The 17596-nt window shown below is 42.2% G+C and overlaps 1 protein-coding gene across 2 annotated transcripts in view; it reads left to right on the top strand.

Annotated features, from left to right (window-relative positions):
• The first annotated feature begins 6 nt into the window (after positions 1–6).
• ARID1A (AT-rich interaction domain 1A) overlaps positions 7–17596 on the top strand; it is a 66518-nt gene continuing 48928 nt past the window's right edge. Inside the window, exon 1 of one of the 2 annotated variants that reach the window (XM_006924381.3) lies at positions 7–812. In XM_006924381.3, coding sequence (XP_006924443.1) covers positions 498–812 — 315 coding nt within the window. In that variant the 5' untranslated portion in view covers positions 7–497. The remainder of the gene's footprint in view (positions 813–17596) is intronic. The other variant, XM_006924382.3, reaches the window with a different exon arrangement.

The raw sequence follows: 17596 nt of genomic DNA, 5'->3' as shown, positions 1-17596 counted from the left end.
CGGGCCCTAGGCCCGCCCTGAACAATAACCTCACGGAGCCGCCCGGCGGCGGCGGCAGCAGCGATGGGGTGGGGGCGCCTCCTCACTCAGCCGCAGCCGCCTTGCCGCCCCCAGCCTACGGCTTCGGGCAAACCTACGGCCGGAACCCGTCTGCTGTCGCCGCCGCGGCGGCCGCCGTCTTCCACCAACAACATGGCGGACAACAAAGCCCTGGCCTGGCAGCGCTGCAGAGCGGCGGCGGCGGCGGGGGCCTGGAGCCCTACGCGGGGCCCCAACAGAACTCACACGACCACGGCTTCCCCAACCACCAGTACAACTCCTACTACCCCAACCGCAGCGCCTACCCCCCGCCCCCCCAGGCCTACGCGCTGAGCTCCCCTAGAGGTGGCACTCCGGGCTCCGGCGCGGCGGCGGCCGCCGGCTCCAAGCCGCCTCCCTCCTCCAGCGCCTCTGCCTCTTCGTCGTCTTCGTCCTTCGCTCAGCAGCGCTTCGGGGCCATGGGGGGAGGCGGCCCCACAGCGGCCGGCGGGGGAACCCCCCAGCCCACCGCCACCCCCACTCTCAACCAACTGCTCACGTCGCCCAGTTCGGCCCGGGGCTACCAGGGCTACCCCGGGGGCGACTACGGCAGCGGGCCCCAGGACGGGGGCGCCGGCAAAGGCCCGGCGGACATGGCCTCACAGTGCTGGGGGGCTGCTGCTGCGGCGGCGGCGGCAGCCGCCTCGGGAGGGGCCCAACAAAGGAGCCACCACGCGCCCATGAGCCCCGGGAGCAGCGGCGGCGGGGGGCAGTCGCTCGCCCGGACCCCGCAGGTACACAGCTGAATGGGGAGGGGGCTGGGACGAACGGGATCCGGGGATTGGGTGGCGGCCGCGGGGACCAGGCTACAGCTGTGGGCTACTCCCAGTCCGGGGCCCCCACTGTTGGGGAGCTGCCATTGTCTGGCTCTTCTCTCTTAAAATGGCTGCCTGTTTGCCTTCCTTTCCTTCCCTCCTTCTGCCTTTGTGTGGGGCTTTCCCTGACGTGTCTGCTCCTCTTCTCCCTCTCTCCTGGTCCCTACGAACTTCAAGGGTCTTCAGGGGGGTGTGGGGCAGAGTGTGTGGGAAAGGGCTTGGTCTGGGGTGAGGGGGTGCTAGAGACTGAGGTTAGGGGTGTAGGCAGTGCTAGGAGCTCGGTAGTTGAGTGAACAGTTCTTTGCTCACCTGCCGCTCCGCTCTGCCTCCACCCCCCGCCTTTCTCCAGGCCTTCCCCCATCTGCGCCTTCAAGGAGGGGCCCCTCGGACTCTGGGGGACCTCGAGGGAGGGCAGGGGCCTGCTTGGGGACAGCTAGAGGCCGGCTGCGGTTCACCCAGGGCAGTCTGGGCCATCTCCTGTCTTAGTCTCCGTCGGCCCAGTGGCCTGAGCTTCTCCCTGGAAGTGCTGGTAAACAGCTGAGTGATTGGAGTAGTAAGTGCAGATTGCTTTGGTTTGGGATTTGAATTATGGAGGTAAAATCCTTCTGTCAAAGCCAGGAGACAGTTGGTCTTAGGTTGACATCCTATCTGTGATCTGATTGGCTCCCCATCTCCTGCTCTTGGCCATTTATAATTGCCTCTGATGTAATGGTACAACAATCCTGATGAGCTCATAAACTTTTACACTCTGCTTTTCTGCCAGTGATAACCCAAACCATCGCTGCCACTATCTGCCTTTTATTCCAGAGCTGAAATTGGCTGTGACCTTGAGGAGGAAGGTTTAAGCAGCAATACTGTATCAGCAGGAGCAGAGCCCCAGACAGGCTGCCCTTGTTACATTGTGCCTGAAACAAAAGAGGAGGCAGTGGCATTTTGCTTGTACCTTGGATTTATTTTGCTTGTTATGTTTTATGCAGCCTGAAATAGATTCTGTGTTGTCAGAACAGTAGCTGGATTTTTCTCTACAATGGGTTTGCTGTTTGTTTTGATTTTGTGACTTTCCTAATGGTATAAATGACTTCTTTGATGGCTCTGAAGATACATTTGTCTTGAGTAATTTTGACCCTGTCCACTTTGCAGAATTGAAATTATTTTCCTGGGCCTTTTTATTGAGTGGCAAATGTGGGGTCTTTCTGGGAGGAGGTAGGGGAAAAGGAAATCTTTTTTTTTTTTTTTTTTTTTTTTGGAGAACTGGAAGCTTTCAGAGAATTTCATATTAGTTTCAAGTGTTCTGTTTAAAGGAAGGCTGGCCTAATTCTTTATATGTTGAATCTTGTTAGCACTTTTGTTAATTGAACTTTGGGAGGGCACCTCAATTTAAAGGGAAGCTGACATCTTTCAAGATATTGAGAGGGACTTTCTCCTAAAGGCTTGGTTTGGTGAAATTTATCATTTGTTTCTGGAATATAAAAAATGTTAGTTTTCTATTTCGTCATCTTGTTAGAGTTTTAACATATAGATCAACTAGTTTTTTCTTTGCATTTTAAGGTATGTTCCCTTTTGTTTATTTTCCAAGATAATAAAGATACTACTTACAATGATATTTGAGTTGCTTAGAAATTACTGCTTTTAGGTACTTTTTAATGCATTCTCTTTTATTTTGCAATTCTTCCCTCTTTATTATTTTCTGTTTTAAATGCTTTGGTCAGAAATATTGGGTATTTTATGGAGTCACGTATCTTTTCAAAGAGGAAAAAAAATCTCCAAAAGCTCCCTTTATAATTCCCCTCCCAGCAGTACCCAGTTGTACCTTTGTGGTATGAGATTTTGTTCATTTAGGCGGCCTAATTAGCTGTATTTCTTCCCCATCCTAGAACTGCTTTTCTATTCTTCCATTGAGCTGGGAATTTTGAAAATAGTTATATTAGATGGCAGATTTAGAGCTCTGTGTCTTGACTCCATGTCTTCTATGATGTACATCTGGGCAAGAAATATGGGAATTTTCAGTTGGATTTCTAGTTTCTGGAGGATAAATTTTTTTGTCTTTGGGTCATTCTTTAGTCTACGTTACACCTCTTTCTTCTCATTCCTTGTTTTTTTGGTGGTAGGAGAGAGAAAAAACTTATCTTAAACGATTAGAGGAAATAATTCGGTGTAAGTCAAGAGTCATTTAAAAGCAAAAATTAATTTGAATTCTGCTGGTTTGGAAATATTCAAGCAAACACTTTTATTGGGGGTGAGGGAGAACTTTTGCCATATTGTGATTTCTGTTTTTTGGTCATTAAACAAATGTTTGAGCCCTTTTCTTTGTGCTAGGTACTTATGCTCTGTGCTGGATAAGTGGTAGATATAGTCTCTGTTTGGAAGCTTGTCTGTGCCGCCTTTGGGTGAATTTTCTGATTTTAACATCACCAATCCTGGTACTTCACAACCATAGATTCCTGTTCTGTTTCAGTTCAGTTGTCTATCACCAGAAGCCCAGAGAATGTGCTGGTGAGCATTCACTTGTGGAAGAGACAGTGCAACCTCCAGTTTTATGGGTTGCTTCAGGTGTGTAGTCTAGATGAGGGTTGTAGATGGATAGTTTTTGTTCTGAATTCCTCTTTGCTACCAAGTCTGCATCTTGTCAGACTATGATGCCCTATTCTTAAGCATTCTTAAATAATAAGCTCTTGCTCTGTCTCCTTTCTCTAACTCAGTTTTGGGTTATGAGTATTTTGTAGAGAGTTGGTTGACACAGCTAAAGCGGTAATGTTTTCATTTGACTCTACCTTTATGAAATAAAGATTAGGTAAGTGTGTGTATTGTTTATTTCTTTTTCACAGGAGCTGGGAAGATCCCAGCAGACAAACTTTTCTTTATCCCTTTCCATAAGTAAGTACTCTATCTCAAGGTGTTGAATCCTGCTACTGATGAAATACTCTTTCGTCACCTGATAGAAAGCTTTTTACTAGGGGTGCTTTGAGCTGTAATACCTAGAGAGTAGTACCAGCTCATCAAAGCAAAAGATGAAGTAGACAGTAGTCCAGAATCAGGCTGGATTTGATTGTAGTTTGGCTATCAGTTCCTGATACTTCCATTCTGATGCTGGGAAACAAATAAGGAGTCCTGGGCTTCTTATGGGAATGCCTACTGGCAGAAACTCTGGGCTGGCTGAAATACAGGACTCTTGGAGCTCTCTCAAGTAGGAGGGACCAGGAAAACCACACTGAGATGGCACTTAATTGTGGGAGCTTCATGTTTTTGTACTGTCAATGCGAGAACTGGGGGTGTTGGGGCTTGGGATGGTCATGAGAGAAAAAATAGCTAGGACCAAGGTTGGTTTCTTTGTATTGAGCCCTGTGAGGACTTTTTTAGGTTCCTTTCTTTGTGTATGACATAGTAACCATGACAGGTAGCACCTGCTGTAACAAGATGTGTTGGATTGCATTAAACATTCATATGTTGGATTGATTCCTGTAGGATATGATGTCTACAGTAAGCCTTTTGCAAAGAGGTTAATGAACTTTTTAAAAAATGTGGAAATAGGCTAACAAAGTAATGGTCAGGGCCCCTTCTTCACCTTCCCCCCGCCCCCACCCCAGGTCGTATTTATTGGCTTCAAATCCTCAAATTCTGGAAGCAACTGAAGCCTGCAAATATGGCTAAAATATGTTATTCAAAATAAATTGGCACCGAATAGTTTTTTTCCTGCCAGTGAGCTGGGACACCTCAGTCTCTGAGATGGAGTCCTGATTCCCATAGCTTTTATCTCTGGGTTTTATTTTGTTTAGATTGGTCATTATCATCACTGATGCACTTAAGAGTTGTGTGTGGCACAGCGGTAAGGGGTAAAGAGCATAGGACTCAGGAGGAAGAGGAGGCTTTGGTTCCACATGCAGCTCTGGGTTAAGCTGTGTGACTTTGAACAAGTCATTTACCTTTGCTGTTTTATTTTCTCTTCATCATTAAAGTGAAGTTGGTAGACTGCATGACCTTCTCTGATGCTACATATCTGTCTGTGCTTCCATGCCTGGCTTGTTATGAGGGCAGCAACTTCCTGTACATTTATAGGTAGGGGTCTTGAGACCATTTTTCTTACCCTGGGCTCAAGGAACTCAAGGCTGTTTTCTCCTGAGGATTTATAGGAACAAGCTCTGAACAGCCAGGTGCCACGGTGATCTGTGGCCCCTTGCAGAAAAAGCTCTACCAAACTGTTTTGCCTTGAAACTGTTAATCTCTTTGTCATTAGTCATTCCACCTGGCTGGTGGTTTAAAAATACTAAACAGTAATTGAAAAATTAGGCAGACTTCATTAAAGCAAGACTTGAAAATAGTTGCTTAAAAATCTCCAGGAGAGGTTTTTGGAGGTAGATTAGGGGTGGGGTGGGAGTGGATATTTATAAACTGCACATTAACATTGCTTCTTTTGGGAATATAGGAAGGTGGGAAGAAGTAGCATTAAACTCTCCAGACTCTTCTGGTGTTTGGGCCGGTCTAGGTCTGGTTTGGGCAGTTGGTTGTAATCTGAGTGCCTGAACTTGCCTTGTAAGTTTTGCTGAGAGAGGAGCAGAATTTCTTGAGCCTAGAAGAGGAAAAGCTAAGCGTCTCAGGGTCAATTTCATAGATGTATTATTGCCTTTTCTCATACCTGTTTTAAGCTATGTGATGTGGTTTGCAAGTGGTCCTGGGAATGCTGTTCTTTCTCTTCTCTAGCACACCTGAATTTTTCCATTCTTTCTCCTCCCTGCTTAGTAGTTTAAAAGTATAATTTAGGCATATAAGAGGTGTGCTAGAAGGAAGCTCCCCTTAATAAAAGAGGGAAAAGTAAAGGGAAAGATGTTTGATAATTCTCTGCTTGACGCAGCAGCTTCTTCTCCTCTGAAGGAACCAAATGTTTCAGAGCTTTGTGTAAATACTTGCTGAGCTGTCAATATGTACCCAGGAGGTTTCTGTAGTAAGATGTGAACGGCTCTATAAAACGTTTGACAAGCAAATTAATAAACAGTTTTCAAGCAAAGATAATGCTAGTCTTTTCTCATGTGGTAGAATAAAATAACATTGGAGAAAAAGACATGGGAATAGGGAAGAGGGTAGTGCAGGGGGGAGAGGCAGAGAGCATGGAGATGAGGAGAGATGATCTAAGAGTTTAGAAGTAAGAAGATGCTGCCCTGGTAGAGACGCCTTAGTGACCCTGGCTCCATGCTATGGGGTTGAGGGCATCTGGAGCCCTGTTCAAAATCAATTGCAATTTCATTGTTAACAGAAGTTTGGAAAGAAGGCCTTGAGTTTCAATAGTGAGGTAAGTGTGTTCCAAAAGCTTGGTTTATGACACTTTGAGTTTTAAATTTTAAAGCCTTGTTTTTTCAGAAAGGTTTTGTAGTTTGGTGAGATGTTTTTAGGGTTGGGTTAGCATTTTTGGAATACCGGAAAGTGGAAAAAAAGATACTGCAACTTCAGCATCGTCTCTAGCCTCTGTTTTGCTGTGGCTTTCAGGATTATAAGCCCACTCCAAGGGCTGAGTTTATTTATATAGTTTTTTTACTGGACTCCTGTGCATCACTTATATGTATATTAATGCCCCCAGGTTCCTGGGTCAGTACAAAGTCCAAATTGTTCAAGGATTCAGTAAATCCTGCTTGAAGGCTTATGTGGGTAGATACAATCTTTGGTTTCGAAGTTGCCATTTTAGGATTAAAAACCTTTCTGGGTTCCTTCAGTGAAGCACTATTTATGAATGTATTTTAGAGGTACAGTATTTTAGCCATCTGCCTGTGGTATATGCTCTGCTTTGGTAGCCTCATGAAATGACCAGATTTACTGTCTTAAAGTTCCTTTTTAAATTAAATCTACAAACTCTGACACCAGTTTTCTTCATGTGAAGTGTGTTTTAGACCAGAGTCCTAGCATAGTCGTAGGGAATATGAACATAATTATGGCCGTGGCCATAATTTTTAGGTTCAGCTAACTTACCAAAGGTCATCAGCTTGTTTTAAAACAAAATACAAAAACTTAGGTTGACATTGACATTGGTTGCTCAGGCTTTTTCCGGTATGGTGGTGGTAAGGGTATTAGAACTTCAGACTTGTTGCTGAGAGCATGATATCTGGCTCAGGGAGATCTGGAAATTCAAATGGGGGTGGGAAGTTGCCCTATAAGAAACATACCAATTAGATACTAAAAAGGAATTTAAAAGATAGAGGCAATCTCTGCTTCAGAGGAATTTAGTTTTCTTTGGGAAGCATGCTTATATGCACACATCTGGAACACTTGCAAAGCAAGGTTTTATAAATGGTTATAAACCAAACTCAGTCTGCGGGCTAAAAGAATCTGAGAATAAGGAGCAATCAGAGTTAGATACATTACCCAGGGACAGCTTTTCAGAGGCATTGATTTGTGAAGCTGAATGTTCAAGAAGGATAAAGTTAAAATATTAATTTGCCTTTTCATAATGCTACTCTGAGTTCTATGGGCTTTATAGAATCCAAATTACACATCCATCCACAGACTGGTAGTTGTCTCATTCTAGTGACTTTGAGAATTTGGACACTAACCATAAAATCTGTGAAAGAGAGTGGTTTCAGGGTCTTAGTGGCTCATGTGGTTATGTGGGGCCTTTAGTACAACTTGCCAAGTACTTGGCCAGTTCAGAGGCTCTTTTGTAGTAATTTTGGGTTTGGAAGGTCATGTCACCTTCATAGTTGTGTGCCCTGGACACATCTGCGTTTTTCCTTTGGCAAAGTTAACCTTTCTTATAACAAGCCATGAAGTACCTGTTGGGACTCTTGGACTGCTATTTCTCAAGAGCTGGAGTTGAGCTCAATCTGAGTTGCTTGGATCAGGCCTTACCTTGAGGTTTGATTGGCCTTGAATATCATTTTTGATTAGATTGGCAAGAAGCTCATAAATGCTGCAAGTACATGCTTACTCCTTATGGGAGCTTCTGAAATATAGTGATTTGGGTTTCTCTTTACCTGCTGGTCCATGTGTGATTGGACCACATATGATTTTTGGCACTTTTCAAGGACTGTAAGTAGATGCTTAACAACTGGAAAGATGCATGGAGTATTCCAGTGCCAGCCCTACTACAGTGCTTCCACCTAGAAGAGGATGGGTTACCCTGTTCCAGTATAGAAGTATGGAGTCTAGAATACAGATTTTAGTTTAGAAACATCTCTTCCAACTTCTTTTGCTTTGCCATTCTGGCATTTTGCAAAAGTGAGTTTCCAGTAACTCAGAATTGGGCACAGTTGTTCATCTGCCGTGGACAAGCAGGTGTGTAGGGGCTTGAGTTAAACTCCTTAGTCAATTCCAGGTTTTAGAGGAATCCAAGTTAGGGCGAATGTTGCCTTAACTAACCACCTTGACTATTCTTCCCCGCAATTGCTCCTCCCCGTTTAAGTGTATAGAATAGTTTTATTGAATGTGAAGGGACATCTGAGTGAACTTTTATTTGTTTTCGTTAGTCATTTGTGCATATTAGAAGAAGATGGTCTTGGGACAGGTCGAATATTTACAAGCGGCTTCTGCATTTTCCGAGGGTGTATTGCAATGGAAATGAGTCTAATGCTAAGAACGCATTCCAACATGGCTACAGAGGAGGAAATTTGATCCCTAAAATGTTGATTTAGTATTGGTTATGGTACATATTAGAAATCACCCAGTAATCCAGGACAGATTTTTGTTGCCCTCCTGGAAGTTAACATTGATATGAAATACTAAAGGGCTTTGGGCACTGGGGCTATAAGCTCTACAGGCCAAGAATGCTGCTTGAATTGCCACCCATATGAAGAGGAAATGTGCCATGTGCTTTTTTTCTCTCTTGCATTTGGGCTTCCGTATGGCTTCGTTGCTTCTGGGTTCCCAAGTCTGCAGTGTTAGATATTAGACTTCCTCCTCCCTTGGCAATGGCACATTTATGATTTCTGTGGCTCATCACCAGCAGCCAAGATTTTTGTATGCTTTTTCCCTCTTAAATTTGTTAGTTTTCAGCTTGCTTATTTATAGACATGTCTGTTAAAAAAGGAACTCCCCCCTCAAGATCTAGCACCAGCAATACAGCAACAGGGGAGTTTAGGGGTCGATGTGTGATATCAGTCATTTAAAAACCCATTTACTGTGTGCTTGGTGTTTTTTATTTTGCCTCCTGTTTCCCTTGAGGTCATATAACTTGCTTGCCGGGCATTTGTCTGGGTCCTGCTGTTTATTCTCAATTGACTCTTGCCTGGCATACTTTGACTTTTAAGAAGAGTGTGAGTAAAGCCTCATGGTGGAGGATTAAAGGCTACATTGTGCAGGATGCTTCCTTTTAGAGGAATTAGATATGTCTTTGGACTCTTCTTTCCCAGTGATTTCCTCTCTCCTTCAGTAGACCTTATTATGGCTTTCTGTTGTCCTTAGAGAACAAGTCATCTGAGCAGAAATACTGGGAATTAGTTGGTGTTTCTTCATCTTTTCTTGCGAATACAGGTGGCTTTCTTTCTCTCTTGCCCTTTGGACAGTATTCAGTTCTGACTCTAAGGTGGTATAGTTTATGAGTTGGTCCAGCATTAGTTTAGGAGTGTGAAACTCTTGATAATTCAGATTTGGATGACCTGCCTTTCATCTCCAGACTACTAACTTTTTACCTGGTTAGGAATTTGGACTGCTAAAGATAACTATATCATAAAGGATTTGGGGAACAATTCTTATGGGTAGTTTATCTACAACTTTATCCTGGGTCAGGGGTAGGCCAAGAAATTTGCCTTAGGGTAAATAGCTAGTAAAAAGTAGAGTTGAATTTGAATCAAGGTTTGTCTGATTCTCCAGAGATATAGCACTATAAACTGCTACGATTGCTTCTCCAAAATAAATTATTCAAGTACTAAGGCTTTTGGGGACATTATTTTTACAATAGCTTGGAACTCTTAAATGGGGTAAAAGACTGAAAAGCCTTTAGTTACACTTTGACGTTATGCCTAGATTTCTGTCTCATACGCCCCTACCATTTAGGATTTTTTTTTAGGTTTCAATAAATGGCCATGTGATCCCAATGGTGAGAATTGGCAGCATTTGGTCTTCAGGCTCCTTTCTTGGGAGGAATCTTGGAGAGTGAGGCTGGGAAAGAGATTCAGGCTCAACGATAGAGTCCTTCACTTTGATCTAAGTGAGAGTAACTTGCGTTATGAAAATATTTGCAGAGTGATTTTATTTTCTATAACTTGGAACACTCACTGGGGAGGCAGGGATTATTGTCTTAATTTTCCATTTGAGGAAAGTGAACATATAAAAATTAAGTGCCACACACAAAGTATCATAGCAGAGTCAGCTCTAAAACTGAAGTTTAAAAGTTCCCTTAGGCTGTGTGACTTTAGGCAAGTCACTTCTCTGAATCTTCAATTATATGAGGAAAAATACCTACCTTGTAGGCTGTAGTATATATTAAATAATAAGATATATGAAAGTAGTGTTATCAGATAAAATTCAAACGTGACTCCTGATTGGTAGAGGCCCCTGCTGTATAGGGGGATAGAACTGAGTGGTTAAAGACATTGGTCTTCACTAAATTAAAAGCTATCCCATAGTTCTTAGCTACACCTGAGTTACATTATTTTTTTTTAAAACCCAAGTTTTATTAAGCACCTGTTTTAGTTTGAGAGCTAGGTTAGCACAATGGTTTTCAGTGTGGTCCCTAACCAATCAGCATCACCTGGGCCCTGTTTAGAAATGGAAATACTCACCTAGACCTATGGAATCCACAACTCTGGCTGTATGTTTTAATAAGCCCTCTGGGTCATTGTGATGCATGCTCACTGTTTGATGACTACTAGATTTATTCATTTATGCTCAACTAGGCTACAGAGTATATCTGAATTACTGGAGGGGCTTCTTCCAGATTATACCATAGGCTAATGTTTCGGCTGTTTCCTCCTCTTGTGATGTCCAAGTGTAAGTGGATGGAGAAAAGGTTAAAAGTGTTTGAGTTTGGGGGAGAAGAAAGAAAATTCTTTTGAGATGGCTCTTCTACTATGCAATAATGATAAATTAATGACAAAACATGCCTGTTATAAATATTTATAAGACTTGGGGACTCCCTGCCTTTCATTTCTTTTTCTCTTGCCTCTTTGGTGGCACAGCATGAGGATAATCTGAATCTTGGTCCTGGTTGTTTGGTGAAGGTGGAAGAGATCACTTTAGGATGGTGACCTATGGTGTTCTCCGTGTATGACCAGTTGAGTAAAGTGCTTAAGGAAGTGATTCTTGAAAATGCTACTCGAAGGCTAGTATTGGAGCATTAAATGCCATGATGTGGTGATATCAGTCATTTAAAAACCATTCTGCTCTTGGGAAACTGTGGCCAGCTGATCTGAGAACAGGGCTTTTGGTGATCTGGTGATCTCTCAGTAGTAGGCCTCTCTCACCACTCACCCCCCCAGTAGCCACTCTGTGTTTTGCTGTGATTCCTTTCCTTGTGTCACTTGTGAAGTCCTAGCAAATAAATCCTCTTAAGTAGACTCCTGACAAGTCATCCTGTCTCTGAAGTGGTTGAAGTCTCTCTGAGGAGTGGACATTTGAGCCAAGACCTGTCCCAGTTGTGTGACTTAAATAGAGATTGTGCTTGGCCACAGAAATGGAAGTTACAAACATTAACAATGCAAAGATGGAGTAGAGAACCAGGGTTCTAGTTCACCTGGGCTTTCTGAAAACTCGGTGTGGATTCTGTATCTTCCCATTAAAAACAAGTTTCCTTGTACTAGACCCCTTATTCCTCCTGCCTGAGAAATGAAGCTGTGATCATTGTGACCTGGCTGCGATGAAGGCAGAGGCTTTGGTATACTGAGAGTTTGATCTGTGATTTGATATTTGTATGCACAAATACTTTAGTAGGGATTCTTTTGTTCTTTGTGTGTGTTTGTGTATTTTAAACTCACTTTATCATCCCTCTGACTTTTAGCTTTATTTTTCCTGTTCTTGTTTTTTCCTTTCATTTTCTCCTTTGGTGTCGAACTCTGTTAGTAGAATGTAAAGCATATGGAGACCTCAATAGCTTTACCACACCAGAGCTGGTAAAATGTCTCCTTTCAGGACTGTAGATGTAATTTTATACCACTTTCAGATCAACATCATTCAGTGAAGATTCCTGGTATCTGCTTACCTCCGTTGGAATGGCCTGGCTAACTATAAGCAGAAGTTTCCTAATGATCTCAAGTGTCTCTTTTCTTTTCCCTCTTTATTGCCTTTGGTGTGGAGACTATTTCTTGGCCCTCCTTAATCTGTTTTGGGGGTTCTTTTGGCCTGGGACAGATTCGTAACATTCCTGTTTTTCTTTCTAGTCTATGATTTGAATCCTCCGCTTTCCCAGTGCAGCTTTGAATTGGCTTCTTTAAAACCTCTACATAAAACCTCAAGTGACCAATATGTGGTCTCATAATGGCGTTTTGGGTTAAAATAAAATGAGATTGAGATAGCTGGGTTCACCCACCCGGACATACTCACCAAAGGGAAATTCTGTATGCCTTGAATAAGACAATCTCAAAAGTGTATGAGCCAAAACAGTCTTGGGAGTGGGGAGAAGGGGGAGGGATACATTTAGCTAGATTTCCATAGCTTAGCATACCAAGTATCCATCCCAATTTGATTTTCCTGGCCAGAGATAGCAAATGAAGAAAGACAAATAAGCTTCAGAAGACAGCTGGTAACTTTGGTCTGGTCCCATGTGTTTCTGGTATAAATGATGAAGCCAGGGTCTCCTTTCACGTTTACGTGGACAGTGGTGTAGAAGTTGGTACCAGGGTACTTTTGGAGCTTTCAAAAGAACTGGAGAATTTACAGGACTCTATGGCTCTTCATTCAGGGAATTGTTTACTTTTAAAAAGCCTGAGGATTTGGGGGCACCTATAATCTTAATAAGGTTGGCTATGTCCTGGGCTATTGCTTGACTTATTTAAATGTGCCTGCTATAGTTCAGAGTGGATTTAGGGGGGACTAAGTGAAAGACTTTGCTTTTTTGGGAAGTAGTCCAGGGCAGCCCTAGGAATTAATGAAATAAACATATTATTAATGAAATAAACTTGGCATTGCTGCTGCTTCTGAGTATCTTTATCAAAAGATAGGACTTGATTGGATTGATGACATTCAAAGCATGATAAGTGGAATTCCTGACTATATGTAAATCAAGTTCCTACAGTTCAGTGATGTGTTACAGATACCTTTTCTAGTATGGAAGGAAAAACTGGCAGGACATAGAACTGTGCAACTGTGCACTTAGAGAAAAATTTAGGATCTTTATATGTGGCTCCTGCACAACCAGTCCAACTTTGGAGGTAATAGATGAAATAAAAGGATGGTAGAAATGAGAGCTGTTTTCTTTTTAAGAGAAAGCAAATGAGGCCTTAAAGTTTTTGTGATTAAGAAGCAGTTTTTGCCTTGTCTTTTTTGTTTGTTTTTTGAGTAGTATTTGTAAAGCAGTTTAATGGGAAAGAGGGAAGAGTATTTTAGAAACTAGGTCAGAAGACCTAGGTGTGATTTAAAAGTGTCTTTTTTGAAAAGTTGGGTGAAGCTCTGTAAGGTTACTTGACCCTTGCCTTTACATGTACTTCTTATCTATATCATATCACTTAATGATAAATGGCAAATAAGCAGGGCAGAAAATGTCTTAAAAACTGCCCCGCTTGGTTGGGCTTGTGGTCCATACACACTAAGGTCGTCCTTTCCCTAGTTGAAGCACCAAAGGATGGTTTGTGGGAGGAAGTACCTTTTTCTGGTGTCAACCCATACCACCTCTTGTGGGTAACAAGGCCTGTACATAGTTAAGTTTTTAATTACTGAGCATGTACTGGATGCCCTATACTAATCTGTCTTTCTTGTATACCATCAAGATTTCCTAGACTTTGATCATGTTCCCCATTTCTTAAGAATTTTCAGGATAAGAACTTTATTAAAGCTCACTTAATTGCCCAGCCCTATTGCTGAAATGTCTACTTTAAAGCACATAATGCTTGGGACTTGCCAATGTAAGAAGTCTTACAGCAAAACTTTTGAAAAACCTATGAGTACCTATCATATGCCAGTTGCTTACAGTAATGCAATAAATATTGAGCTTCTACAGTGTATCACTGTGTTGTGAACATAGTGATTTGTAATTCTTGCCTCCCATGGAGTACTTTCCAGCAGGGAAAGATGCACGTAAATAATCACAAATAACTTTATAATTATAACCATAATAAATGCACTGGAGGAGAAGTACTGTCTTCATTAAATTATCTTCCAACTATTTTTTAAAGTAAATTTTTGTTTATGTTTACCTTGGCTTGTGCGTGGCTTTGTACTGTTAGGCTCTTGGGATGGGTACTGGTCAGTTCTTTCCCTTAACTGCTCCAGGGTCAAATGTTACAGGAAATTCTCCATCTGAGATTGGACTTGAGTCCATTAACCTCTTGTAGCAGCAGTCCCCAACCTTTTTGGCACCAGGGACCAGTGCTCCTTTGAGAATCTAATGCGTGATGATCTGACATGGAGCTGAGGTGGTAAAGAAATGGGGAGTGGCTGCAAATACAGATGAAGCTTTGCTCACTGGCCACTGCTCACCTACCTGCGGCCTGGGGACCCTTGCCTAGTGGACTCTAATGGGCTAGAATACATTGTTTCTTAACGAGACTTTTCTTTGCATAGAGATGCATTGCAGGACATTTGGCATCCTGCTCCTCAGGTAATAAATGCAAGTAACAGGAGAGAAGTCGCTGTGATTATCAAAAGTGGCACTTTCATACATTATTTCCAAACACTTCTCAGAGATTAGTTATTACCCAGGTCAAAAACTATTGAGCTTTACTGTCAGGATTCTTAGAAAGAGCTATTGAACAAATTTCCTTTGGGAGAATAGAAGTATGTGGAGCTTGAGAATTGAACTGATCAATTCTTTGAGTGTGTGAGTTTTGTGTTATTTTTTAAGTAGATATTTTGAAACTGCTTTTAACCCTATTCTGCTTTCTTTTCTATTGAAGATGGAGAGAAAAGTAATGTCTGTTATGAACTGGTACTGTAAAAAGCATTTCACATACTTACCATTTGAAGCGTCTCGTATCTTTGTTAGACAGTTTTTAAATTCCCATTTTACAGATGGTTCTGCTGCCAAGGGATGAAGTAACTTGCTTAAAGTTGTGTCAAAACCTGTGCTTTTTTTTTTTTTTCTTTAAAAACATAACCTTATTTGATTTCTAGTTAACCTCTAGTTGATTACTTTGGGTTTCTGGTCTTTAGTACATGGGACCAGACCCTAACTATTCTGGTTTCTGAGTTTCACTGCTAGGAATTTGAGACTTTTGTAGGATGAGAATAGCCAACATTTTGGATACTGGAGGATACAGCAGTCAAACACATATAGACACATACCTACCTCCTAGGCTTATGTATTCTAGTCTCGAATATAGACATTAAACCATATAGTATGCTAATGATAACATGATCAAGAGAAAAAGTTAATCAGGGACCAGATATAAGAAGTGTGCAGGATTGACATTTTAGATGAGTTCACCAGGGAAGGCCAAATTGAAGTAATACTAGATATGAAAGAGTGAGTTAAACTAGTATCTGGGAAAAGAGTATTCCAGGTGGAGGGATCAATGAATACAAAGGTTCTGAGCCAGAGCACGTCCAGCCAGTTCGAGGAAGCAATGTTTTATTTTAATGTATTATTTCATTCAACCCTGAGGGTGCTACTACTGTTATCTCTATTGATGTGGAAACTCAGGGACAGAGAAGTTGAAGGCACTGTGGGGGCAGAGTTCTTAACCATTGCCTAGGACTGGCCATGTAGAACCAAAGCATTTCCTCTCAGCGGGAAGGAGGTTAGGAATTACAAGGCCTCTAGAATTTCACTTTCTCTTCCATAGTCCCTTTCCTTTCCTACTTTTGAAGTTTTACACACAATTCTCTATCTTCTTGGAGCTTATATTCTAGTTTAGGATACAGACAGTGAACAAGATACTTAAAGCATATAGTATGTTAGTGATGTTGAGGTGAACAAAATCAGGCACTGGGTATAGGCATTTGAGAAAGCTTGTCTTTGACTGAATGCTGCTTATTTGGGACTCTGGGAATCTGAGGTGCATTCCTGGTTTTTCTCTATTGGCTAGGCACTGCCCTCCTCAGACCATCATTTATTTAGTTAAGAAAACTGAACAGGCTTCTGAGTTCTAGAGTCACTCTGTGCTGGAGATGGGAGTTTTGGAGGGAGGCCCTGTATCCCAAATGCTCTCAGACTAGACATGAAAATTGAGGAGATTCCTGGCCCCATCCCAGAGTTGCTGATTCAGAATCTGGAGGGTAGTGTCCCATTGTATAGCTCAGGGGTTCCCAACCCCTGGGCCATGGACCTTACCAGTCCATGGCCTGTTAGGAACTGGGCCTCACAGCAGGAGGTGAACAGCAAGCAAGCGAGCAGAGCTTCATCTGTATTTTTGCAGCACATCACCGCCTCAGCTCCACCTCAGATCATCAGACATTAGATTCTCATAGGAGCACTTGATCCCTGGTGCCGAAAAGGTTGGGGACCGCTGGTACAGCTGAGGAGGTTGAAGTATAATCTGGTTAGTGCCTTGCCCACTCCCCCGGGGAGTTGGTTAGCTGGGATCGGAACCCAGCTGTTCAATCAGTCTAGCGCTCTTTTCACCATGTTGTGCTGCTGCCTTACTCTTGAAATTAAAAAGTTGTAATTTTATCAAATGATATTTTGGTTCCTATTTGATCACCATCTTGGGTCCTTACTGTTTTAATAACCCTAAGTTTTAAGCAGTACCTGAACAGGAATTCTTTCTTGAGTTGTGTGATTTCCTTAGAGGCTTTTGTAATTTGTTGGAAATTGCGAGATAATGGTTAGCTAAGTTTGGTCTTCCAAAAAAGTTGTCCTCTTCATTTTTGGAAGAGCATTTTCTCTGTAATGAAAGTACTCTGGATGAGGAGAAGGACTATATTATTTGTTGGGGAATTCATTAGTTTGGTGCTCTAGCTGCTTTATTTGAAAGACTCTTTCTGGAACCAAAGTAGAAATAAAGACATACCAGCCACCTGGTTGTGGTTTTTCTGTCATGCCTCTTTTGGGCAGACAGCTGTGAGGTGGTTATTACAGTTGGCTCTCATAATCTGTTTGAGTTTTGTTAGATGATTCAATGACTCTTCTCCCTTGGGCTCTCTTTTCTACCCTTAGTTTTCTCAGATTGGTCTAGAAGGGTGGATGGAGTGCAATAGGCTAAATATTTCTGAGCCTAGGAGAGAGCCAGGCCTCTTGTCTTGTTCTCTATCACTTTAGAGACAGAGTGTGAGTTGGAAGGTCCTAAGTCTGATATCTCGTTGCAGCCCCTCCTAGAGGCTTGGTTAGGCTGGTGCTTTGAGTGATGTCTTCAAAATGGGCTCTAAGTCTGTAAAGGGGAATCTTGTAGAATCGTTTCTGCAGGCAGAATGGGAGTAGATAGAACTTTTCATTGACTTTGGATTTTTTTTTTTATATATATTCAACTTGGACAATGGAATGTTGAAAGAATTGGGAAAAAAAAAAACTCTTTGGCACGATAATTGCAAACTAGTTGTTGGTAATCAATCACCATAGGCAGATGACCAGCTTGTTTAGAACTTGAATGAACTGGAACTAGAACGAAAGAGTCATTTTCCATTTTTTGTGAAGTAGAAAACTGTGACTCTCAGGTTATGAATGATAAGAATTGTAGGCTGAGTGAGTTTGATTTCCTGGG

Source organism: Pteropus alecto, unplaced genomic scaffold (assembly GCF_000325575.1).
Source record: "Pteropus alecto unplaced genomic scaffold, ASM32557v1 scaffold39, whole genome shotgun sequence".
NCBI lineage: Eukaryota > Metazoa > Chordata > Mammalia > Chiroptera > Pteropodidae > Pteropus > Pteropus alecto.
This window is presented reverse-complemented; position numbering and strand designations above follow the sequence as displayed.